At 39.7% G+C, this 27283-nt stretch overlaps 1 protein-coding gene across 1 annotated transcript; it reads left to right on the forward strand.

Moving 5' to 3' along the window:
- Positions 1 to 220: 220 nt before the first annotated feature.
- On the forward strand, positions 221 to 26033 carry GPD1L (glycerol-3-phosphate dehydrogenase 1 like). Its single transcript, XM_041407821.1, has 8 exons — positions 221 to 364; positions 5019 to 5196; positions 5933 to 6073; positions 9781 to 9919; positions 11105 to 11217; positions 19801 to 20034; positions 20444 to 20550; positions 23097 to 26033. The coding sequence occupies exons 1-8, from the start codon at positions 312 to 314 to the stop codon at positions 23191 to 23193; spliced, it is 1062 nt and encodes a 353-aa protein (XP_041263755.1). The 5' UTR covers positions 221 to 311; the 3' UTR covers positions 23194 to 26033.
- The last annotated feature ends 1250 nt before the right edge of the window (positions 26034 to 27283 follow it).

Here is a 27283-nt window from a genome sequence, read left to right on the forward strand (position 1 = left end):
CACGCTCGAGTCGCAGTGTTCGGCCATAGGTTGGATTCGATGCTCTCAGAAGTCTTTTCGAACCTAAAAGATTTCGAGGCTCTGTCATATGCCACAGTGCCTGCGGGATTGCCTACGTTGTTTCGAGGGCCCCACTTACCCTCAGCCGTCGTTCCCCGCGCAGACCCGGCGGCCGGGGCACGGAACTACAGTTCCCGTCACGCCGCAGGGCGGAGGCAGAGCGGGCCATGCCCTGACGGCGGAGGCGGGAGCGGGGGGCGGGCGCCTCTCGGAGCTCTCGGCCGCTGTGGCGGGGCGCGGGCGGCGCTGCCATGGCGCTCTCCGCCGGCCCCCTCAAGGTCTGCATCGTGGGCTCGGGCAACTGGTGAGTGCGGCGGCCCCTGGCAAGGCGGGCACCTCGGCGGCCGCCGCGGCCCGGCTTTCCCGGAGGCGTTGCCCGCCCGGGCCTTGCTGTCGGTTCCCGCCCGGCGCCGCGGCCGCGGTCCCCTCGGGTGGCGGCCGTGAGGCCACCCGGTGCGGGCGGTGGAACACGGTGTCGCCGGGCCGTGGCGGGCTCTGGGTCGCGCTTGTTCCAAGCGGGAGGGCTCGTCCTGCCGTGCCCGGGGGCTCGTCGTGCCCCCGGCTCCCTCGGTGCTGCCGTGACGTACTCGGAGGAAGAAGCGGCAGAATCGAGCGCGCAGTTTTAGTGCTTGTAGACACCCGCGTGTCCTGCGAAGAAGTTGTTCTAGGGTATTTTTAACCTGGTATTTGTTGTGCGCTTTGTCCGATATCAGATGACGTAGACATTAAAGATGCTGTATATTTTTAATTTTTTTTTTCGACTACGCCCAGCTTGTAGAGCTTCACTAACAACCTCACTTTTCTACAGAAGTGTTCGGGGTATTCTTATGTGCCTATTTTCAAAGTCAGTTCAAAAAAGAATTGCGAGACACTAGGTTATTTGAAATACCTTCTTTTCCTTTTCCCTCCAAATTGATTATGCTGAGGCACACTGAGAGCTTGAGACAAGGTTTTGTTGCTGTCTCTATTTCTAGTTTATAATTAGACTTAAATAAACTTGCTTCTTCATCCACTGAAAGCAATAGACTTACTTGACATCATTCTTCCAGAGGAGTATCGTGTTAATAACCCTTTGTCTTCTTCTTCTTTAGTTATTGCTTTTTCTTACACCAGCTCTTTCTTTACAGTGAATAAATTAAGTACAATGTATTACAGAAATAGGTCTTCACAGATTGTCACTTTCAATTACTAATGCTAAGCACACATTACTTGGGTAGCATTGGCTTTTAAGACATTAAATTCAGAGGAATTCCATGTAGAGCAAGGCACTGTGTTTTATTAAACCAAATTTGCCAGTCTGTTGTCAGGATGATCTTGGACTGGTTGCTCACCCCTGCCCACTCCATGCATTTGGCTTTTGCTGCTGTTAAAAATACCAGCAGCTGCCAAGTTTTATTTTTCTTTGTGATCCCCTTGTTGAGGGAATGGATGACGTTTCAGTACAGCATCTCTTGCTTTCCTTGCACCAGCTTGTAAAATGTGTGCAATGCACTATATATCACGAGGAAATTATGCAGTTAGACCTTGTCTTTAGGAGTGTGGTGGCTGTTGTTCTATAGTTGCAGTGTAGAAAAAGTCTCACAGGAAGTTTGACTCCATTTTTGTTTGATTCGCTGTGAAACACTTGCAGAAGCAAAAGGATTTGTAGATATTGCCCACTAGCAATAACCATAACCGTATTTTGTTTTCACCTCACTGGATCAGTTTAATAAATAAGAAAAGTTCCTGCCTAATAGCATGAGTTGGTGGCAAAATGCCTGTATCTCCTGTGCTGAGAGAAAGAAAAAAGCTGCTGCCTGGTAGTAGCATTCTCTCTTCCTTTTGGGGATAAATGTATTTAAATAACTTAGAGTTTCTTTCGTATGTTATGGCAGGGGTTTTCATGTGAGTAAAGCAGAAACCAAAGTAATCAAATATTGAAAATAGTAATTCTTGGAGAGGTGGGTGGTTTCTTCCTCAAAGTCCATGGGATGACAGACACCAAACCCTGACTGCAAAGAGCACTGTGATTCTGTGTATGAGCACTGTGTATGTGCAACCATTGCACTAAATTGGACTAAATTTGTATACCTTGTAAGTGCCTTTTGAACTTGTAAGGCCTTGTGGCCTTGTAAGGGCCTGTGGTCTTAAAATATTTAATTAAAGTGATAGTATTTAATGCATTAAAGCAGGTAACTAGAAAGAAATTGAAGCATTTGTAAACATCTGATAATTGATATGTGGGGATTATATACTTTTGAAGCCTGAGCTATAAGAGTGTGTGGTAGGTGGTGCCTAAATTGTAAGCACGTAAATAGTTGATCTGAGTGGGGCTTGGCATCTTCAGCAGTTTGGAGACAGTGGATTTTGGGGTTCTGTGTGAGGTGATTCCGGCAGACAAGTCTTCTCATAGCCCTTTAACCTATATCTGGGATGAAAAAAGTCCTAAAGGAGCTTGGCAGGACAGTAGCTTTAGAAGGGTTAAGCCAGCCACCTTGGTTGAATAACTACTTCCAGTTTGACTTGTTTTGTTGGTTTGCTATAGGAAGGTCACCTTAACAATGAAGTTGACTTGGCAGGGGTCACTTGACACCTGATGGAAGATCATGGGACAGTACAGATGGCTCAGCACGGAAGAGCAGGAGCTGTGCTGTCTGCTGGCCTTGCCCTTTTAGGATTGCTCAGCTGGTGGATCAGTGATGCTGTTAGGATCTTTTAAGATAGGGCATAAAGTAAGGTGTCTGGAGTGTTGAGAGAGTACACCCTGAGAATATGCCTTGGAGCCCTGGAATTCCAGGACAGTGCCCAGAGCCATTTAAAGCCCTGCAAGCGCTGCCTTGATCATGTACTGTAACCTGTTCTGATAACACTTCCAGGGCTGGTTAATGAGGTGTGCACAGCCACAATTTATCCTTCACTGTTTTCTTGGAACCAGTCTTTATGTAACCCAATTGCCAAACTTGAACAGAAACTGTAAAATGTTGGAAGAGATGGGAAGTTACTGGACAGAGGGGTTTATGCAGGTAGGAACTTGTATAAAACTGGGAGGAACTGTGGCTTAACTGAGGTAATTTTGCAGGGACAATGGTAGAGCTAGATAATTCTATCATTTGCACTTGCGTGTTGTGACCTCCACTGATGCTGTTATCAGGGCAAGTTACGGAACTTTTTGGCTTTGTGCTTTAGTTAAAAAGTGATAAGGGGAAAGCAGGCCAACTGTGAAATGATCCTAAAAGAGTGGTTGCAACATCATGGGAAATGATGTACCAGAGAAGCCAGTCAGGAGAATCTTCTTGAATTCAGAAACTAAGACTAGGCAAATCTTCACTTTTCCTAATACTGCATTCAAAGGGTGAAAAATAAAAGACAGCACAGGCATTTAAGTGTTAAATAGTAATGGAATTAATGTCTCACATAAGTAGTACACGCTGCCAGACTTTCTGCTGGCACACTGAAAATCCCAGTCAGAGAGTTGCTGAATCAGTTATTTCTGTCTTGCTCTATCACCAGCAAGCACAGAGAATTTGTAGTGAAGTTGAAAACAGAAGGCAGTGGGTTTGCCAGGATCCCAACTTCGTGTATAAATCTGTAGGAGTAAATGTGCTTTTGTTCAGGGAACTCAAAGCACTGCCTGAGGAGCACATACCTGTGCTGTGTTGAGTGTGAGGTTGCTGTCTGTATGGATTGGCATTTGGAGGCTGAGCTGGTGAGCTGTACAGTAGTGCAGCAGAAACCGTGCTGGACGAGCTTGATAAGAGATGGCTTGCAATTGTCTTCTGTATCACCTCCTGAACCCAGGGGCATTTTTAGTGTGTGAAGTGCTATTAGAGAAGTAAATTCCAGTCTTTTAAGACACACAGTTTTGTGGTTTGAGTATAAAAGGTCTACTTAGGGTAATAAATTTTTTTCTGCTGCTACTTAGAAAGTGACCTGAGCCATGTGCTAGCAAACATCTTTAATACAGCCCAATGAGTTGTGCCATATCAAAAGCTCTTGAGGCAGAATGAACCCACGTTGTTCAGTTGCCAGCTACAGGTTTATTACAAGCAATGTCTAATATAAATTAAGGGATTGTGTGAGTATAACTAGATTGGAAAAGTTAGTGTTCTTACCTCCTAGTAAAGTGTGCAGTTTACACACACGCACACACAAGCCTCAGATCATTACTCTGTATTTTTTTCACATCTTTTAAAAATTTTTATGTCTCCTTAGTAGGTTATCAGTAATTATGAAACTACCTCCAATCCTAGGAAAGGAACTTAAGTTAAGAGGTTTAAGAGAATGATGAAAGGGAAGATTGTGTTTTTCCTCCTCTTGTAATTGTGATTAATTTTGTTATTGCTTAGAGATTTGAGAAGTAAAATTGATCACTGTAATACAGATGTCACTGTATGCTGGTTTTGGGGAGAATATGAGGGCAACAGTAATGGACTTGTCTGCCTGCAGTTTCAGAGGATGCTCTTACAATAGTTAAGTTCTGTGAGGTTGGCTGCACAGCCATGGAGCTTATAACTTCTGCAACATATAAATGATTCTTGGCTTTCAATGCCTATCAGTATTGTACAACTTATGAGTCAGTCATCTTAGCAAAGAAGTTTCTCATCTCTTAAAGGTGAAAATGACACATTTAATAAAATTTAGTATGTCACTTTTACCTCAGCTACAATTAATTTGGGGAAATACATTAAACTAAACTCTCAGTGGATAGCTGATAAGAAAACAAAATAAGTAAGGATATTTCAGTAAATGCTTCAGTCCAACCTACTCTACCTGTAGTTGAGAGACAGCAGCAGATGTGAATGACTAGTGTATTTTTCCACTTATTTTACTAGATCAAAATGTTTTATGATTTTATTTAACCAGTGTCAAATAAAAAAAAAAATTCCTGCATTTGTGATTCTTTTAAAACAAAGTATTTTTTTTTTTTTTTGCAGTGAAATTGTAACTTTTTAAGACTCTTTTTTTTTTCTTTTGTGCAGGGGTTCTGCAGTTGCCAAAATAATAGGTAATAATGTAAAACAATTGCAGAAGTTTGCTCCCACAGTGAATATGTGGGTCTTCGAGGAGAATATTAATGGGAGAAAACTGACAGAGATCATAAATACGGATCATGAAAATGTAAAGTATCTCCCTGGATGCAAGCTGCCAGATAATGTGGTAAGGCTCAAAAGCTAAATTATAGTTATGGAGCAGAGGGAATATTGCTTGTGCTGTAAATGGAGTTAGAAATTTGTTTTAGTAACACCTCTAGGGTCTATAATATTTCAGACTATGCTGTTTTACTGATGTCATTAAAAATTTGAACAAGTAAAATTATGTAATTATGCAGTTAAGTAAATCCAATGAACTCTTTCTTCCTCTCACTATTGGTCTTCATGTTACTTCAATTTCTGTACAAGAAAGCAAAAGTGAAAACAAGAGCAAGATTAACAGCTTTGACTATACCCATTAAAAAAAAATTACCTCAGCCTTGGGTTGGAGCTGTTGATCTGTGCTCCTGTTTATTTTCAGTGACAAAATGCAGTAGTTTGTAGCATTCAGCATGAGACCAAACTGCTCAGGTTCAAGTTCAAGATCAAACTGGGGAGATTCAGTTTGGGCATTCGGAGGGATTTCCTCACGGAAAGAGTGACTAAACATTAGGATGGGGTGCCCAGGGAAGTGGTGGAATGACTTTCTCAAACACCCTGGAGGTGTTTGAGTAAGGACAAGATGTGGCACTCAGTGCTGTGGTCCACTGGGCTGGGTGGTGTTTGTTCCAAGGTTGGACTCAATAATCTCAGAGGTCTTTTCTAAACTAATTGATTCTGTGATTCTGCTTGTATCTGATACCACTTGTATGTAGTGTTAATTTTGAAAAGTTATGCAGCCTTTCTCTCCCATAACTACCTAGGTTGCTATCCCCAACCTTCGTGAAGCGGTACAGGATGCAGACTTGCTGGTTTTTGTCATTCCTCATCAGTACATCCATAAAGTCTGTGATGAAATCACAGGACAAGTACCCAGGAAAGCACTTGGCATAACTCTCATAAAGGTACAGTAAATACCCTGCAATAATAACTGAGAATGTGTCATGGAATCCTCTAAGGCGACTTGATATTTTGATATGCAAAGTCTCTGTGCATTATTCACTTGATTGGCCCATTAAACCTTTCTAGGTGTAAGATTAGAATTTGTCTTGGTCATTAGTGGGTTGTTACGCAGCGCTTGCAGGAAGAGGAAAATGAGGCTCTTCACAGGACTTAGAAAGAAAGAAAGAAGGAGTCAATATGTGTTGAACCACTAAATTTTCCAGTCTTTTATTTGTTGTTTCCAAAAGCATCATTAGATGAAGAGCAGAGCACAAGCATAATGCTTTGATTGTTAATGCACATCCCACATGCTGAGTTGATAATTTCAAGAACTGCTGAGAGATTTTCATGTGTTTGAGAGGATAGTGCTCTTGTTCATGTCAGATATTATGTTGCAACAAGAGAGTCTGTTCAGCATAACCCAAAGACAGTTTGAGCATAGGAAATAGGAAAGGGCAGAGGTGTGGGAGGCATTTCATTGGAGTGTTTGTAGTTTTGCTGGCAGAAAAATGTTAGAATGTGGATTAGCTTATTTTTGGAATTGTTTTTGGATGGGCTTTTTTCCTCTGTATGTTTAGCTGGAAGTAATAAGCTATTCCCACAAGGTTTGGAAGATTTTGGTTTGTTGTTGCTTTGTAGGCCATTTTCTCGGCACACATTCCCTTGTTTCCTGTCATCAATGGAAAATCATACATTTATGTATCTGTGCTCAAAAAAGAACAAAAAACCTCTATCACTGTAAGCTTGTCTCTTTAGTTTGGCTAATGAAACCCACAAAATCTATTGTTTTGTCAGTGTTAACTGGTGTGTTGCTGAGGGGTATGAAATGCTTCCAGAATGTTCTTGCTCCAAATTGTAGAAAGACTCTTCATATCATAGAAGGGTAAAATAAGGCACTGTTAAAAGTGCTCAAAATAAACTTTATTCTCCTTTAATTTCCTAAATGTGATTTATATTCTCCTAGTGATAGGAGTAACTAATGAAATTGCTTGATTAAATGAGCATTTATGTCAGCATATGTTAAATCAGGTCCTGGGCCTATATTCCCTTGGAATTGCTGTTCTGGGTACTAATTGCCAGTTCTCTAATGGAATAGTAATTAATGGCTATATTTGACCAAAAAAAAAAAAGGGGGGGGGGAGGGGGAGGGGGAAGGGGAAGGGTGGAAGGGGAAGAAACTTATGTTAAAAAAAAAAAAAAAGCCAAACTCCAAACAGACAGAAACCCCCAGCAAAACAAAATGTCCATGCTTAGTGTAGTGGTAGAAGTGAAATTGTGGCACGTGCCATGCAGTGCAGAGTTGGTTACTGGGCAGCTTCCCACCGTCACATTGCAGCACTGCATCCATAGGCAGCCTTTCCAAAGAAATGCTGTGAGGCCCCTTAATATTGTGTAGGAGAATGCAAAGGATGTGTCAGTTTTTATGAAAAGGCATAACTGAAAAGGCATAACATCATTAAAAGTATCATTTGAGAAGAAAGGGTAGAGATTTAACACAACATTCTTTCCTTTACTTTTGCATATTCTTTAGGCATGCTGTTTTCATCAGTGTCATAGTTTTTGGGTCTCATGCTCAATGCTGATGCTGTTAAAGTGGCTTGTGTTAACTTTGATAGTTAAAGTGCAGTTCTGCTCTGAAAAATATTATTCAATGGACATCTCGTTTCTGTGCTTTCTAAATTGACTGTCAAGTTAGCAGTGTGTCATCTTTTAGTCTTTTTCTTGGTTTTTTTCTTTCTGACAGTTTAATCTTCATGCAGAGCCTAATGTCTGACAATAAAACTGAGTCTCTGGGAAATAAAGACATTTATCTGCTGGATAATAGTCATTTCCATTGAAACATTTGCATCTATGTTGTTTTACATTAGCTCTTTGTCTATGAAAACCTTACAAGTGACTGTGTGGCTGTGGGGGGAAGAACCATATAAAACTTAAGAGTGCAGTACAGCAGTGAGCATAGAATGCAGTCTAGCTGAAAGTCATTCAAAATACTCTTCTGGCAGCCTTAACATCAGCCTCATTTTCATTTCCCAGTTACAGCCTCCAGGGATTGCTGTGACAAGCGTGTTAGGATGCAAGCGATAAGGCGTGCACTGCCTGCAGACCATTGCTGCCCAGTGAAAATGCCCATGGCGGAGCTTTGGTTTTGCAGGGAGGAAGGGGTGTTTGCTTTTTATTCTGTCTTTCAGTATTGGATTTAACTCTACAAGAAACAGCTCACCTTGACTTTGTCAGGAGTTGCGTCTGTTTCACAGTGGAGCGGAATCTGGCACCTAAGCCTTTCTGGTCTCCTTTCACTTGCATGAGTAATTGTTGTGTAGGTATTTACATTTTTGGAGTTGTTCCCAATGTGTGCATGCTTTTCTGTTTGTTATTTGCCTGCTTAGGAAGAGAGGCCTTACTGTTACTTTGTGGGGACATTTTTGATACTCTGAGGGAAAAATGCAACGAATATTGTGTGCTTGCTCTCAAGTTGTTTCTGTATGGCTCATTAAAGATGAGAAAGCAGAGCTGTGCATTAAGCAATACAAATTTAAAAATAATACAGAAATGCAAACATTAGTTTAATTGGCAGGTTTTATACAGGCATTGCTGCATATCTCTTCATTGCACCATGTTATTTGAGGAGCAGTACCTTTAACCTGTGGAAATTACTGCCTGCCTGAATGTCATTACTGGCAGCATACAAGTGTGTATGTATATGTATATATGGAAGTAATAGAGGATCACACTTTTTGCCTATAAATCGTAATTCAAAATTACTAATTCCCAAAAGTATCAAATGCTCAGCAGTAAAAAAAAGTATTGTGTAAAAGGTGGTATATTGTGGGAAAGAATGGCTATTTCAATAGCTGGTCTGCATACCCCTGTAATAAAAGCTGAAAAGGATTCTGCATTTATTAGGATGGGAGAAAAGAATTTTATGGGAAGAAGGTGATCTTATTTGGGATTCTAGTTCAGGCAGTTCAGGGTAACAGACTCTTTTCTTCTCTGCAGCATTAATATGTGGGGTGATCTTTTCTAAGGCCCTATTTCTGCCCTTTTTTCACGCTTTGTAAAGAGTGCATTATAAATACAGATTAAAAATATCCTTTTAAGTTAAATTATTCTCAGTTGTTCAGCTTTCTACATATCTGTGAATGGCTGTTCCTTTTGTATTTCTGCTACTAAACTGTTGTTGGTTAGACACTGGGGAACCTGCCTCTGATATTTCAGTTCAGTATTTCTTCACAAAAAAAAATATTCAGATGCCATTTCGTGAGTTTCAGTGCAATTTCAAATCCAAGTTCAGGTCTGGTTCATAACTGATGGATTGGTTATGCTTCACTGATTAAGGATATACTGGTAATAAGCTCCTGATTTCTGAAATAACAAAGCAGAATGTTCAGCATACTTTTTAAAATCAGATCTTTGAGGATGGAATAAAAACTGGTTTCATCATTCGAGTTTAGTCCTAATTTTTAAGGTGCTACCTCCTATGATAGTAAGACATCTTGGAGAGGTCAAAATAGCAGAAGTGCCTGTGGTAGTACACCTGTCATCTTTAGTCTCTGTCTGAATAGTCCTTGTTTCACTTCTCACTTGTGGACAAGACTAATTGTGTTCTGCTTGCATCTCTACTGTGCTTAATGAATGACTTTTTAGTAATTCCATTTAATGTTGGCTACAGGGAATAGATCAAGGCCCGGAGGGACTCAAACTGATCTCTGACATTATTCGAGAGAAGATGGGAATAGACATCAGTGTGCTGATGGGAGCTAACATTGCCAATGAGGTGGCAGCAGACAAATTCTGTGAAACCACAATAGGTACTGTTCCAAGCTGTAAGAATATTTAAAACATGCACCTGTCCTCACAGGGCACACTGAATAGCTCAAATTTCACTGTTTTCAACATTAGCTGACTGTTACCAGAAGCTGTTGGTTGAATTTCCTAGAATGTTTACACTTCCAAAAGTACTAGGACAATACTGGGAATAGAGGGAGAGAGAAGACCACAATTTTACCTGTTCTTACTAGGGTTATAACCTTAGCATGTGAAATACAAGCATGTTTTTTATCACCCTTGATATAACAAACTGCTTCATTTTATTACTGTGTTTAAGATTTTTCTTGGGTCTGAATGGCTTTACATGGATAAACAATTATAAATTCTGTACTCCAGCTCAGATGCTACTGTCAAAGATAGTACCTTCATGCATGTTTGTTTTGGTTTGACTTTTTTGTTTGTTTTGTTAAGGTGTCTTGTTTTAATTTCTCAAAACACTTTGTTCCCACAAAAACTAGAAATTGTTTTAGTTCTGTGTTGATGTCTGCACACCTTTGCAGCATGAGGATGTGCCTAGTCTTGGGTTTTACAGTTTCTAGAAAGGCACGTGTGTGTGTGTATATGCATACAGGTACTCATACATACTCATACTTTATAGCATAGAGTTCATATTATGGTTTTTTTCAGTGTTAATTTTTAGAGTTTTGTGCACTGCTAGCTTTGTAACATCTCATTCACAGCTTTTGCATTGAACTTAATTTTGAATGGTTGAATATATCTTAGTGTTTAAAACCAATTGTCAGGGGCAGCATGCTTGATTGATAAAGCAGCTTTGGCATACCTTTATCAGTAGGTATTTTTTTGGAGTGCTGACTTTGAAATAATTGGTAGAATTGCTCCTACCATATTCTTAATTTATCTGTTTTATTATTTGCTGTTCTTTTTAAAGACAGTGATCAAAAAATGGACAGTGAATTAATGGATTTTTTATTTAGGACCTGTTGCTGACCAGACAATAAATTGTGAAAACGTCCTGAATAACTCAGTGCAGAGCTTTTAAGTGCAATGTTGACTTGATTGGTCCCTTAGACTAGGAATTCTGTTTAGGATTGAGATAGAACAACCTTATCTCTGCTTTTAGGCATTTTGGCTTGCACAGGAAAGACTAAATAACATCCAAATAAATTATTCCTTTTTTTTTAGCTTTCCTTTCTCTCTCTCAATAGGCTGCAAAATCTTGGAAAATGGCCTTCTCTTCAAAGAACTCCTGCAGACTCCAAACTTCCGAATAACTGTAGTAGACGATGCAGATGCAGTTGAGCTGTGTGGTGCTCTGAAGGTAAGATTAAGAGGCTGCAGGTGATACACAGATTAAATAGTGATCATTGTAGAAAAAAAAAAAAAAGATGCTATTTTTATTAAAAAAATATATTCATTATATTTTATATAATATGTAAAACTGCCACATAACATTTCCAGAAGAACCATGAGGGAAAATGAGGGAGCACCATTTTCTGAGAGCTGGCTTTTAGATCTCCGTCTCACCATCTGCCAGGTTCTCTTTCTGCATCTTCCACTTAACTTACACACAGTCATGAATCAAGTATTGATTTCATCTAACTGGCTGATAAATTTCTAAATCTATTTTAGTTCCCTTTTTCTTTTTGCAATTGTGTGTTCACCAAAAGAAAGGGAGAAAAAAGTTGGTATTAATGCTTCTTATCTGTTGACAAAACTATCCCCTCTTCATTGCCTGAAGCAATTGAACACTTGTGTCCATATTTTATGGACATATACTACATAAGGTTTGTGTGGATAACCACATACAGAAATTACCTGAATAAGAAAAAAGTCATTTTGGACAGTTACTCATCCAAAATCTTTTTCGTAACAAAACTGATGCCGACAGGAAGCAAAGACTAACTTAAACATTGTTTAATGGTTCTTTTTTCAGGTTTAATTTACAGGCCATTTGTGAAAGGGAGGCATTAGTTGTTTGGCACCCTAGCAAACAGTACAGTAGCTTACATTATCTGATACCTATCCTGAATAATTTCTGATGGGTGTAATGGTTTAATAATTATTTTGGCTTACTTATTTATTTTTTGTGTTTTGAATGATTATTTTGTCTGCCTTTGGTTTTGCTGTTGAAATTTTGTGTAAACTAAATTAATTGGCTTGCAAAGCTACCACACCAGGCAATGATGTTTTAAGATAAGGAACTCTGATTCCTGCTTAGTGAGAGTAGCTGGATAGATATAATAGCATTTTTTTTTGTATGTTAATTTCCTTAATTTTGTCTTGACAGCTGACATACTGGAAGGCCAGAGAAAGAGGAGGTTATGGGTCTGTGCACTGGGATTAGGTGTTTTGAGGCAACATGCTTTGGAGTTACTGTATAGATAGAAATTTCTTGAGATTATGGAACTTGTAATTCATCTCCACAGCCATTGCTTTAAAATGCTCTGGTGATGTGGAAGGTTACCAGAACAGAAATCCCTCTGTATAGACCCTTGAAAAAGTTTTGCAGATTTATTTTTCTTTGAAATCTGCTCAGCAGGAGGTTTTCTGACTAGCTTAAATTCTTGTCTGATAGAGGAGTTCTATCCCAAGGGCATTAGAGATGAGCATGCCCATCAAACTGGGCAGGTAGTCAGCAGACACTCAAAACTCCACTGTAAAGGTCTAAGTTAGGCAAGATACCAATATTTCTTTGGAACTGCAATAGAATTTAAATAGATTGTTATTCTTGACCTGGAAAGATACTAAGGTGAGACTTTCGGGGATTTTTGTAACCGTGCTTTATTGCTCTCTTCTGCTTCATTATTCATCATGCATCTTGCAGACTGAACTGTCTAGCTGTATTTCTGAAAAGGTGTTTGTATTCTGTGTGCTCTAGTCATTTCGTATTGATTGCAGTATATTTTATTAATTGAGTTGAGATTTCCAAAAAATGCATGGTGTAAGGTCCAAACAAAAAGTGAATTAAGGGTAGATTAACTGGTTTAAAAGTACTGTAGATTTCTTGCATAATTAAAAGGCAAAACTGGTATAAAGTGGCATAGACCCATCATTCTAGTATAGGTGATGTCTGTAAATATACAAGTCTGCCTTAATCTAAAAGAAAACATTAATAAAATAGTATTTTTAAAGTAATTTTTCATTTAAAACCATTTCTAGTTTATCCTAGATCTTGTGGTGGCAGCATGTAAATAATGTTCTGTGCTGTTTTACTCTCAGAAATTGAAAACTTTTATTAATGCATTGGGAGCATATTTGTCTCTGAAAGAAAATAAAGAAGCTAAAATTAAACCTATGGATAAGGTTTTATTGCCATAGTGCAAAGCAAAATGCAAAACTCAGATATGAATAGTGTTTTTTCTTAGAAGGTGTACATATTTTCTGTTAGGAGAATTGTTTGCTAAGGGTTTCAACCAGAGCTTTGCTTTTTTATCATTCATCTGATAGTCTTTGTAATAAAAATTTCAAAAAGTAGACCTTTTTTTTTTTTTTTTAGAGTAAAATCTTATGTGTAGCTTCAGTCAGCTGACAGTTTGTTAAACTTGGGAAGTTACTTCAGTAAAAATTAGCTTTGCTTAACTTCCTGGAAGGAGGAAGTTCTAATTTCAGAAGGTGACAGTGTCATGTTGCATGGAGACATTGGCATGAAAAGAGAGGCTCTACTCTTTCTATAGCAGTGCCAATTCGAAATGCCAGTAGTGGCACTGCAAACTGCAGCAAGGAGGACGGGGTAAGCAGGCAAACATGTCACTCCTGATTGTCTTTTTGGATGTGGAAATAGTAAAAGCAATTCCTGTGTTGGTATTTAAAGGATGAGAAACAGTACACTATGGAAAACAGTATATTCTTCCAGCTTCTGCACTTTTCTGCAAATACCAGCTTAGGAAAAAGAGACTTTCCTGTTATTACTGGCATAATGGACTAGCTGTTAAAAGCCTGTACTCTACCTCACTTTTTATTTCTGCAAGCCTTTCTAAACAGAGATTTTCAACGTGGGTGGTTGCCTAAAGCTTGGGAAAAAATACAGAAGAGTAACAAAGAATGCTCTGAGCACAGCTTTCCCTTACAATGATAATTACAGGTTTGAAATTTGGTTTTGGAAGCCTATTTGAGTTCAGACTGTAATATTAGGTAGTGCAGCTGGGTGATAATAGGAGAACATGTGCTTGATTGCTATTTATATTTGGATATGTATGTGGATATCTATAGAATATCCACTTCATTTACGTATTTAGGTTCGTGACAATGGGCTGGTGGAGATATAGTGAAGTGCAGAAATCAGTGCCGTGAAGAAGCGGCCTTGTGCCAGCTTGGAGACTGGCTGAATAGACAGTGGCAGTGACTTTGCAAAATCTGATGGTACTGAGGAGGAGCAGCTTTCTACTGTAACCTGGCTGTTGGAACAAAAAGTGCCTGGCATGTTCTTTGTGAGGATATTTTTTTTCTTTTGAGAACCAATGAACATTTCACATTTGTCTTTTGACCTGTTCTAAGGGTTGAGGACAGAAGTTGACGAAGTTGAAATCTGGATAGTTGTTTCAAGGTGCCCAGTTGGCTTTACAGGCAGGATGACTCAAGGCCACCTACAAGTACACCTGCCATTTGCCAAATGATGAATGGGCCTTCCTAGAAAATGTTTAAAGGTTATGTCACCTAAAAATAGTATGTGCAGCTATGCTCACATATGGAGGTGCTGTTGGATACTGGTGGATGTGATACTGCAGAACAGCATGGACCCAAGGTTGTCACCTCAGAGGTGTCCTTTGAGTCTGCCAGCGTGGTGTTAGAAGCAGCACAGATGTGAGGCCAGACTGAGCTGGGGTATGAACCTGGCCACATCCTTGAAAGGCCATGTAAACACTGGTAGCTGCAATCTCGGGGGTAAACCGTACCCCAGTTTACCTCACTTACCCAGTGCAGCAGTGCAAGAGGTGGCTGAGAGAAGGAGGATTGAGAATCTTACCTCTGGATATGCAAAAACAGCCATGCTCCAGCTGCCTGATGATCACAGATCTGGAGAGTTAAAAACCCTCAAGTGGCAGCAGCCAAGTACCAAGAGAGATGTGAGTTACTGTAGGAAGGAGAAGCAGCAGCAGCTGGGGTTGCCTTTCAGGTTGCTTCAGGCTCATCTTAACCTTCCAGCTTCAGCTAAGCCTTAAGTAAAGAAGTAAGAAGTATAGTGACGATTTATTGTTTGCCAGGTTATGTAACTCAGCATTCTTACTTGCAAAGTGTGTTTAAGGCAGTCAGTGTTGAATAGTCAGTGTAGGTACTCTAGAAGTTTTAAGAGTTTTTTCCTTTTTCCTGAGATAAAGTGGAAATGCAATTCAAGTTCACCAGGAGCAAGCAAACAGTTTAACCTCTCTGACAGTCCTGCTGATACTGTCTTTGATTTTTTGAGTGTTTTCATTTGACCACTTCTCATCCATCAGGGGAAGCAATGAGTTTCTCCAAGTTCATGTGTAAACAGAGGGAAAGCAGGCTATGCTGAGGTGTGAGACTGCCTCAAGGAAGGTGAAATAATATTTCTGCTTAGTTCTCTTATTGATCCATTTAATTATGGAGAAGTAATGGTTTCCTCAGAAATGGCTGCTGAAACTGCCTTCATGAGGACTCCACAAACATGCTGTACACTGGATACTTCTGAGGACTGACTCTGTAGAACAATCTCTCTGCAAAGTCTGCAGAGCTGTCCTTGTTTTCTTGGTCATCTGTTGACCTTGCGTTTGTGACCTCTTGCATGTTTGCAGCAGGTTGCGTGCAAGTAAAGGACACATTCTCTCATTTGTTCTGACGCATACTGTGAGCAGTGCCTGGCATCAGCATTTCTTTTCTGGAGCATAGCTTCACTATCCCAGTGAAAAAATAACGAAATCCATTCCTTGTTCATGTTCCAGAATAACTAGGACTAACACCAGCTTCAGCATACCAGAACAGCTCGCCTATTAAGGCAGAGTATTTTAGTAGCTTAAAACCAAATGCAATATAAAACCACACTGTAAATCATGGTTACAAGATGTGTGTTTTCATGCAAAAAGCTGTTAATGCCAAGATAGGGGAAGTGTGTTTGCTTAAGCATGTGGTGATTTTGAGAGCTCTGAATGCCTCAGGCCAAGAGGAACATAGTGTTGGGGTTATTGTGACAGTATCTTTGAACCTGTGGAACTTGTTTGTCAGTAGGCACTTGCTTATTGGGCTCTCAGACTCTCATGTGTGCATGCAGATACAGTCAGTTTCTAATCTCATGGAAATGTGGACTCTCTACTCTTCCACAAAGACATACACACGGCATTTGCAGGAATTCCTGGAACTTCATGCTGTGGTTTAATGCCAGCTGGCAACTACGTATTACACAGCTGTTCACTCACTAACCCCCTACCACCTATCAGGGATGGGAAGGAGAATAAGTGGAAAATAAATAAAACTCATGGGCTGAAATACAAACAGTTTAATTATTGAAATAAAGGAAAATACAATAGCAAGATCAGCAGTAGTAATAGTAATTGTAATGAAGGACAGAGTGAAAACCCAAGAAGAACAAGTGATACACACTACAGTTGCTCAGCACCCACTGGCCAGTGCCCAGCCTGTCCCCAAGCAGTGATTGATGGCTCCCAGCCAACTGCCTTTAGTATATGCGGGGCATGGCATTCTGTGGTACTGAGTATCCCTTTGGCCAGTTCATATCAGCTGTCCTGGCTATGTTGCCCCCTCCCCAGACTCTTGTTCACCTCCTCACTGGCAGAGCATGAGACATGAAAAAGTCTTAAGGTAAGCACTGCTTAGCAAACCACCAAAACACCAGTGTGCTATCAACATTATTCTCATATGAACTCAAACCACAGCACTGTACCAGCTACTAAGAAGTTAACTGAAACCAGGACACTTCAGGTGTAGTCTTTGTCAGTGGCAGCTCAAAATCAACCATATGAAATACAGAAAGATGTTTTTGCCAGGTCAGTCACCCTTCCTGCCTCATGTACTTCTCAGAAGATCACAATAGTGATAATGCTACTAGGCTCTGTGTGTCAGTTTGTGTTCTGCTTGTGCATCTTCCTGAAACAAGATCAGCTTAGTGCCTACAGCCATAGATTTCAAGTAGCAAACTGTCTGCTTTGGGACAGCAAACAGTCCTCTTGTTTGGGACTGAAGGGTAACTGAGTTGTGAGTTTTGGGAGATTTTGTTGTTGTTGTTGTTTTTAGAGGTGCCTCATCTTTGAGTAAGGTATAATTTTCAATGTGGTATAATTAGTTCTCTACAGTATATTAGGCACAAGACAGCTGTCAGAGATTCTTCAAGGATTTAAATAAAACCAGATGGTAGACCTTTTAAATTAATTGTTGTGGCTTGAGGGATATGTATGCCAGGACATAACAGTCTCCTCCTAGGCATGGGGGTGTGTTCTAGAGCATAATCTGTTGTCTTGTTTCCTCATTATTTGCAAACTGTGTAAGAACATACAATGGGAACATTGTACAAACAAGTAGCTCAGTGTTTTAGAGTTGGACTCACAACTCCCCTTGTTCCCTAGCCCATTTCCTCAGATGTAACTAGTCTTAGTATGACTTACTTAAAAGAGTATTTCTGTTGTCCGAAGACAAACACTGCAAAAGGTACAAATAGACAACAAAATACAGTAGGCCAAATCGTATTGTAAATCATGATCAAGTAAACTGCTTCAAAGTGGAAAGTCAAGCAGATAAAGCTGGAGGGAAGGGGAAGCTTTAGTATGGGAGTGTTCAAGAAGTATATGGAAAAAGCTCAAAGGTTGCTCGGTCACGTTTGTGTTTTTAGCTGAGTGATAAATATTTACAGATTTCACTTGCATGTAAAATCCATTTGAATGGGTTATGGTATCTGAAAACTTCTTATGTATCTGTTTGACTTCCTCTTGTTTTGGCATCAAATGAAAAAATATTAGAGGTTGCTCTGCAAGAGGTGCCTGATGAAAATGTACCTTGACTGAATCACCACAGCCAAGATCTAAGCCAAGATGATTTAAACAACCAAATTTTAAAGTTGACTGTCTTGCGCTGCTTCAGGTCTAATGTTGGGATATCTGTCTGCGATTTTTAGGGTCACCTTTAGACCTCAGCTACTTGCTCAAAAAGCAATGACTGATCCTCTAGCCTCGTGTGATTCAGAGTCACCTAGCCATGACTGGCCACACAGCTCTGCAGCTGCCTGGCATTTGTGGTTCTTACAGTCCAAAACCAAACCAGCTGTTAATCAGTGGTTTTCAGTCACATCTTCTGATTATTGTTCTTTCTTCATCAACAGTTAATTTTTTAATTTTATATTTTGTCCTGCATTGGGTGCTACATTAGGAGTCATAATGTTGGTTCTCCTGTGCATTCTGTTGAGATTGCTGCTGCTGCTGTTGCATGCAGGAAGATATTAACATTCATTACTTCCTTGTTTGCTTTATCTATATGTCAGAATGCCATCTTTTTTTGGAGGGTTTTGGTAGGGTTTGTTGTGTTAGATGGATTTTTTTAGTGGGGATAGTGGAACCATGGCTAGTGTCTGCTCTGACTCCCAAGCCAGAAAATAGTTTTTATAGTCGCTTCACTCAGATGTGTCTCATCAAATATCTGTGTTCTGTAACCAAAGCAAGGACCATGTAGCTGATTGTTAACAGCACATTCTTTTGAGAAGACTGTCGGCAGGTCTACAAAAAAAGCAAACATTTATTTTTGCTAAGGGAGGTCTTCCTGTGCCATTAACCTTTTGGGAATCCTTTATTAACTGTTGTGGTTCTAGAAACTCTGCGTACTTAAAAGGGCTGGGTACTCTTGGCTTGGCTGAATTTGGTCCCGTAGCATGCCATCATAGGTAATATATGTTACGGACTAATTCGTGCTTATGTAAAATATACATTAAATAAGTTGTGCTTGTATGAAAAATTCTTAAAGTTTTAAAACCACAAGCCGCAGCCAGGGAAAGATTGCTTCACAAATTGCAAAACCACAGATGGCAGCGGAAAGAAAAACCTAATTATCAAAGAAAAAGACGTGCTGTGGGGAGATGGGTCCTTTCCTGGTCCAGGAAACACCCAAGCGATGAATATTCGATAAGTATATACGGTCAAGATGATAAAGATGGTCAGAGCGTGCATTCCAATACCAGGATCCTGGTAACACAGTCAGCATTCATCGCTTCCCAGGAACGGTTTTGTCCAGCCCAGCACGGAGAAAAGGAGACTGCATGAATATGTGAAGTAACAAAAAGAATAAGAGAAACTCTGCCCCAGGCAGAAAAAAACTGTAAAAACTTACCCAACAGAGACATTTGTGAACAGAGGGGATCTGAAGCGGTAGAGTTCTGATCAGAGTTCACCCAGCGCCGATCCCGGGCTCGATGCTGTCCCTTTGATTGCGGCTAACTGGAGACCGAATCTCAGTTGCAAAATAAAAACTATTTTTTGATTATTAATTCTGCTTTATCATTTACTACCTATAACATCATAGAATTCATTAAATGCTTTTTAGCTGTACTATTGCTTTAATCATAAAGAAAATCTGGATAAAGGGACTGTAGGATGTCAGTCTAACTTCACCCCTACCTCAGGGCAGAAGTAGCTTAATCTAGCTAAAACCTTGTTTGGGTGTAGTGCAACCTGTTTGTTCTTAAAGATGGTCAATAATAATAGTTCCACAGCCTCAGGGGCAACTTGTGTCAGAGCTTTAACTATATTTTTATCCCTGGATATGTTTTTGTCCTTAGAAATGTTTTGCCCTTTTTTTTAAATTTTTTTTTTAGGTTATCCCATAGACATCAATGTCCCCAAACCAAAATAACTCAAACTAGCAACCTAGTCTTTCAGTAGTAAAGTGCTTGCTGTTCTTAAGAACATCTGTAAGCAGTAATTGAGTCATTTCCCATTTCTCTTCCTATTAGAATGTTGTAGCAGTAGGAGCTGGTTTCTGTGATGGCCTTAGCTACGGTGACAATACCAAAGCTGCTGTTATTCGCCTTGGCCTAATGGAGATGATCGCCTTTGCCAAAGTTTTTTGCAAAGGACAGGTTTCTACTGCCACTTTCCTGGAGAGCTGTGGCATTGCTGATCTCATCACAACGTGTTACGGTGGCCGGAATCGACGTGTAGCAGAAGCATTCGTTAAAACTGGAAAGGTACCTAATTCTCTGGGTGAAATCTGTTCCTATAAGTACTGCCACTCCTACTGTTTGTAGAGTAATAGTAGCATTATCTGAGTCATGGTAGCTAACTGAGTGGGCACCCTTCTCTTTCCTCTTGTTTTCTGAGTCTGTTGGCTAGAATGAGTGTAAAGGTATTAAAAGGTGGGCTGGTGGTGATTGGAAAAAAAAAAAGCTCGAGAGATAAGACATTGTGAGATACAAATTTAAGAATATTTACAAATAAGAACATAGGAGAATATTCTATATGCTCACTCAAGATTACTTCTGAAAAAGAAAAAAAGTCTCAGTAACTTTTTTTTTTTCATCCAGATTGTGTTGTCAGGCTTCTGAAAAGTTTATCATACCTCTCCTTTGCTTTCTTTTTTTCCTCTCTCCTGCTTAGTCTATTGAAGAATTAGAGAAAGAAATGTTGAATGGTCAGAAACTCCAAGGACCACAGACTTCTGCAGAAGTGTATCACCTCCTGAAGCAGAAAGGAATGCTGGACAAGTGAGTAAGAACAAATAAAACAATTCCCACATACCCCTTTTTTATCTCCACAATTCTTTCTGCATATTTAGTTTTGATATCTTCATAAAAGTAATAGCCAAAAAGAAAATCACCGTAATAACAGTAGATTAGAAGTTAAAATAAAAGAGAAGTGAATAGAACCTGAAAATAATGTTGGTGTAGATAGAGCTGTTAGTGAGACGTTAAATTTGTGAATGTCCTTCTGTTTGCAGAGTGTATTGTTGCCTTCTGCTACTACAGAAAAGCACAGCAAGTGTGTTTTAATATGTGAAAAGAAAAAAATGCATGAAAGTAGAACTTGCCAAAGAGACTGTGAAAAGTTGCTACATCTCATTTCATTGTAGGAAATTCATTACTTACCTCCAAGGAGAGGAGCTTGGTGATCATCTGTATAGAGTGAATGCTTCCACCACATGGATTCTAGCTTAGATATTGCAGTTGCCCTTCTTAATGTGACTTTCAGTTTGCTGTAGGTTAAAACCTCCAATATGCCTCTGCAGATCATGGTGGTTTTTTGTGGTGTGAAATTAAGTAGATTGTCCTGGCTTGGTTCACTTGTATTCAAGTCAGAACATGAATGATTCCTATAGCCACACACACAGAGTTGTCTCCTTACAAGATTAAGGGATACATTTATCTGTTCCTGTTTGTTAAAGAGGAAAAATCAGAAATTTAAAAACAGCCAGTCAAAAGACCATCCCTTGTTACTTTTTTTTTCAAAAGCATTTTTTTAAAGTCTAGTTTTAATGTATCAGCTGCATTAAATAATTACTGTTTTAATATTATCTTTGGATGTAAGGTACCTAAGTCTGTCAACTCAGTGTGCAGTTATTAATCTGACTGCAGAAAAAATTAATTAAAATGTTGGCTTCATTCTTTACTGTTTATGATTCCCTAAATGTAACTATTCCCAAGGCTACGTAGAAGTGTGCAAAAGTCAATGTTCAGAAGAGCCTTGGTAGCAGGGTTGATGCCTGTTGATACTCGTGGTGCAATTACTTTTTTCAATAGTTGTAGTCCTTGCTCTCTTGATGAGCTCAGGCCTAAGATGCATTTGGAGTTTGCTGGCCCTGAGCCTGCAGTCAGCCTTGGTACAGGTTTCTCCACGTCAAGTGTGGCAGAACTGTGCACAGTGATGTTCTCTGGGATAAGCAGCAGGACTTAGGTTGTGATTTGTAGTAGTGGTGCTTCTTCACTGAGAGGTAACTGCCAGTACTGTACCTAATGCTGTGGGAAACCTGCTTTCTCTTCCTAAGGTTCACCTGTTTTGTGGCCACCTCTCATAGTCATAGGAAATTTTGTTAGTGCCTACACATGAGCTTTTATGGCAACAGCAAATGTAACCCCACTTCAGCCCAGTACATCGTACAGAGTGATGAGTGAGGTTTCTAAGAAATGTCATTGTGTTTATTTTTTTCTGCAGATTTCCTAGTAAGGATTTTGCAATCTGTTTAGCATTGGATTTGAGAGAGCAGCTGTGTGTCTGTGTGATAATTTTTTTCCCACCAATCAAGTACAAACAAAACTCAAGTTGGTCTAGTTCAGGGCGATGTGCTGATAGCAGCATTATTGCAACATTCTGACAGCAGAAGGTATAGGCCATCATACATCGTGCTCAGTACTGCTCAACACTGAAATGGGCATTACAGATAAAGCTTTAGAGTGACTGCTGGGACACATTTCCTAAGGAGAAAGTCCTAATCCAGATGTGTTCTGATTCACTCCGAAATTAACTATTTCACCATCTCCAATGACCCTTGTTTTTTATTTCCATTGGTCAGTATAAATATTTCCATTCATCAGTATAAAGCCATGCTGAAATGTTAAATGTACTTGATAAACAGATCAATCCCTAAAATCTACCAGGCTTTGTATGAAAATTTAACTTGTCTGGGATGGACAGAAAGCAAATACAAATTTCTGTAAAGCATCTTGGCTGTAACAAACCTTCAGATTATCAGAGAAGCCTGAATAATTTGGAGGTTGTTGGAGATGTGGCCAATCTGGAAAAAAAAAAAAAGAAAAGTAGGTGTGGAATTTTGTATTTCAGAATCCAGGTTTAATTTTCAGTTCTTATTGAAAACTTTACCTTCAGTGTCTTCCTGGTTCTTTTTTTGTCATATTCTGTATTATCAGGTTATTGCTGAGAACTACTGCATAACAGATGTGTCAGTCATCCTTTTTAACCACAGATGGGTACTGCTGTAAGAACAGCCAGGAAAAATGTTTTAAATTTATTTTTTAGATCACTTTATGGTTGTGCCATACATAATGAATGTCTCAGGCTTCATTATAGCTAGCTAGGCTTCTGAGAGTCACTCTGTTTCAGAGACGTGTGCAGGTTCTGTAGTTACACCCTGCTTTTCAGCCCAGCATTTGCACCTGACAAATAGAAAAAAGAAATAATTTGTTCCACCTCTCCCTTTCCCCCCTCCCTCTCCTCACTCCTTTATGTTTTTTCGTTTAAGAAAATATTACAGAATAAAATTTACACTGTGTTCACTTTCCCCACCCTCTTTCCTCAGGTTTCCACTCTTCACAGCTGTGTATCAAATCTGCTATGAAGGGAGACCTGTTCAAGATATAATATCCTGCCTTCAAAATCATCCAGAGCACATGTAAAATCCATCAGGCTGTTGTACTAATGCAGCTTTCTGCCTTTCGAATTCGTGTCTGGGTTCATGTGGATGTAGCTGTCATTAAGCTTTGTTCAAAGCTGCTCTTGGGCAACAGGAACAACAAGAATGTCTGTGAGCGGGTGTTTGACACAGCACGCGGTGTTGGCGTGGTGATTGTCCTTTTGCTGGCTAACATGCAGCTCTTCTGAGATACACAATACAAAAGTTGCACTACATGCCTGGTATACATACACACCAAGTGTACTCTGAGTTTGCTCCTACACCATAAAACACAGTGCTTTTTTGTCTCCTATTAAAGCCTGGTCCAAAATCTGCTGGCACTCTGGGAAGAATCCCGGTGGTTTTGATCAGAGGCTGAATCAAGCGTGTAACCTTGAAATATTAGAAATCTGTTAGAACTTTGTTTTATTCTGTATACACAATTAAATGTTAACATTTTGCATGCTTATGACTATATTAATTTAAGCGATGTTAATGCAAAACAAGTTGTAGCAGTTATTCAGGGGGCTACAGGGATATTTCAATGAAGAATATTTTGATTTTTGAAAGTTGTTGAAATTGTCAAGCTACTTTGAAACCAATTTCTAAGTGAATTTAAAGTTTTTAATTACACTGTTTTAAAGGGAATATTCTAGAGGGGGATCATTGCCTCCCCTTCTGTTTTTTAATCCTTGCATTTTTGTATTTCTCCATTTCTCCCTTACTATTCCTTTGTGTTAGGCTCTTCTAGAATCCCATTCCCCAAAGCAAGCCAGAGGTGTTGGTTGACCTGGGGGTTCTGAACCCTAGAGCTTACAGTTCATTTTATTGTTTTACCTGTCGTTGTTCTTCACTGCTGCTGTTGGTTGGGTGATGAAGAATAGCCTTGGGTATCCACTGCTCCAAGTTGTTCTGCTGTGTTTTTACTTAGCTGCAAAGCGTTGGGCTCCACACGGCACTCCAGGGACTGTCAGGGAATTCCCTGGTACAGCACGCGCTTGTGTCGTCAGGGTTGTGTGCCGGTACGATGACTGCATTCATTTCAGTGCCTGCCAGTCACTGGCACGTCCACTGGGCTGTACTCCTGATCCAGCCTTCCCAGTTCTGGAGTTACTCTTTCACTGGACAAAACTTTTACGGGTGCTGAATCAAATCCGTTACAACTAATCTCCCAGAAAGCTTCTCAAAGGCATCCATCTCTTTTATTCCCCAGGGATCTCAGCTAGGTTTTTTTCAGGAACCTCTGTTTTATCAGGGAGGTTAATTTTATTTGTTATTGGAAAATTTGTGATTTTATGAGGTTTAGGGGTGGGGGGATTGGTTTGGTTGGTCTTTTTAGATTTTTTTTAAGATTGATGCAAGAGAAGATAGATAAGTAAAATCTGTTTTGCTTTTCTTAAGTGTGGGGGTTTTTTTTTTTTGTGAAATACATGCTAGGCACATTAAGAGTGGACTCCTTTTTCCAACTAGGAGACAAGGGTTGGCATTAGAATTTCTAGAACAAGACTGCCCAGCTGCTCTGAATGTTCATGCCTAACATCTGAGCAGTATCAGGACTGGTGTTCACTGTTCTCAGTGGTGGTTTTAGACCAGGAATCATGAGCACACACCCATCCTGAAACTTCAGGTTGTCATTCAACATTTGCTAAAACAAAGAGGATGCCTGGGAATAATTGTCATACTTACATAAGCTGGATTACTATGAAATAGGGAAGCTTTGGGGCAACTTTGTGTAGACAGGAAGACCCTTCCCCTTAGGGGTACCATTTTTTTGTGCTCCTGTATTGTTTTGAATTAATATTTGGAGGATCTCATGAATGTCCTCAGATATTCAGGGATGTGAAGAGTTATTTTGCCTTACTTCTGATTTAGTGCTAAACATAAGAGATGGCCGGAAGTTAAGTGACATCAGACATTTGTGGCAGTTGGGAACATCACTGGTAGAGCTGACTTGGAGCAAGCACTCTGCTTAGACGTTTAAGAGGATGTTTTAAGGTTGGAAGCACTGTTATGCTAACGCACACATGGAGCATACACTCCTCATTACTGCATAACTTTCAGTGTGTTTGCTTATGCTTTGTTTTGTTTTGTTTTTCTTTAATACCAAATTGGTGGCTTTTGCTTTGTATATGTACATATACATTCATTATATATATAACCTTTTTTTTTTACATGCAGTATGTAGGACAGTAGCATTTTGTAACATACATAAAGGGCTATATGAGCTAAATGTGGTAAATTAATATATATTTTTAAATTATTTCTTTATTATTCCAATACTACTTCTACCACTGAAAGTCTCAAATCTTAATTGTTCTTGTTTTGTAGAAAAGCTTGTATTCTAAGGCAAATCCAGAGAAAAGGTTTTTATGGAATTCTTTCCTCCAGTCTGTTACAATATTCTTTTTTTCAGACAAAAAATGAGGTTTCAGTAACTAAAATAACTAAAATACTTTATTTAAATTTCTGTTGATAGTTCACTATTTGCATTTGCTTTTTAGTGCTGGAGAACATTCAGCTTGGCACTCTGTATTTTTTCCCCCACTAATATTTACTGGTCATTCAAAGACTGTGACATGGTACTGGAATTGAATGAGACTGCTCTGCAAACACTCTGTTTTGCCTAGTACTGGGATAGTCTTACTGAAATCATTAACCCCTGTGTAAGGGGGTCATAAATTTGTAACTAATTCTTGGGTTATGAACTTCAATTGCTAAGGAAGGCATTACATTCTAATGATACTTACTCAACTTGCCCTCATCATATGTACTGATTTTGTTTAGAGATGTTGAATGTATACCTGTTTGAAGAGTTAGTACAAATAAACATTTTTGTCTTGGGAATCAGTTTGGTTTCTGTTGTCTCATTTTACAAGGCTTGCAATTAATATTTTATTCTCTTGATGGAATGTAGGTTTTTGTGGTTGTGGTGTGTAATGATAGCAGATATAAGGCTGCCATGCAAGAATATAAATTTTAAAAAGAGCTATTCCGTGTCCAGATGTCAGCATTTGCTTTCTTTCCATTAGTGATACAATTGCGTTGTCTGACCTGTCTGAAAACAGGTTCTTGTCTTCGGTTCCTTCATTTGCTCTGGGAGCCACTGGAGGGCACTGGTCGGTAAGTGGCTGATTCCCGTTCTGGAGTTACTCTGCTGACCATTTCTGAGTTTCCCGAGGCTCCTGTATGACTGCACCTGTCTTACAGTGTGTTCCTTGTATTTAGGAGATGGTTATAGTTAGCACCAGATGCATGTGTTGTAGATCCACTGGAATTGAGGGAAGGAGCTTGGTATAAAATGCCCAACATATTATAACCTCCACCCAAGGCACTGCCTTACCTGTCATCGGAGACCCTCCCGAGTACAGGGCGACAGCCACTACCTCAGCTGCTGGACAACACGGTCAGTGAGATCTTTCAGTATCACTGGGATTTCTGAGCTGTGTACCCAACAAGGTTTGTTTCTGTTGGGTGTTGAAGTTGAAAGACTTTGGGAAGTAACAAGAGCCCATTGTGCTCAGTTTTGTCAGTTTGTCCGTCAGCCAGAGGGGTGGGAGGTGTCACAAGTGTTTTTCCAGAAAAAGGAAGGTTTGCCTCTTAGTGTGGGACATCACACTGTAAAACAAGTATGGTTTTCTTGGTGACCAGAATAATGCATTGTCTACTGAAAGCCTCAGAGCAGTTAATGAAATGAGAGCAATGTCTTAATCCATCATTCATACATAGGGATACTGAGAGGAGTAAAGACTGTTGCCCAGTAAATCTGTGCCTGGTTTCATTTTCTTCCTAATTTTAAGACGGAATTTTAGCCATTAGGTCATTTCTTGTTGTACGTTTACCTCAAAATTGTATTTATTTTAAGAACGCATTAAATCAGTCAATAGAATAAATATATAAGTATCTCACACATACCATCCAAAAGGGCTTAAATTCTAATTAGCCTGAGTCAACAGCAAAGTAAAAAGCCATCACAAGAGAATTAGGATGGACACCCTTGTTTTAGGTATCTTCTTAAGGGGGTGGTGCTTTCTCACTAAGTCAAAGTGCAAGCAGGCTGGGTGTCTCTCATTGTCTGACTGCAAATAGCAGAAACA

The sequence above is a fragment of the Onychostruthus taczanowskii genome, unplaced genomic scaffold (assembly GCF_017590055.1).
Source record: "Onychostruthus taczanowskii isolate IOZ18803 unplaced genomic scaffold, ASM1759005v1 scaffold28, whole genome shotgun sequence".
NCBI lineage: Eukaryota > Metazoa > Chordata > Aves > Passeriformes > Passeridae > Onychostruthus > Onychostruthus taczanowskii.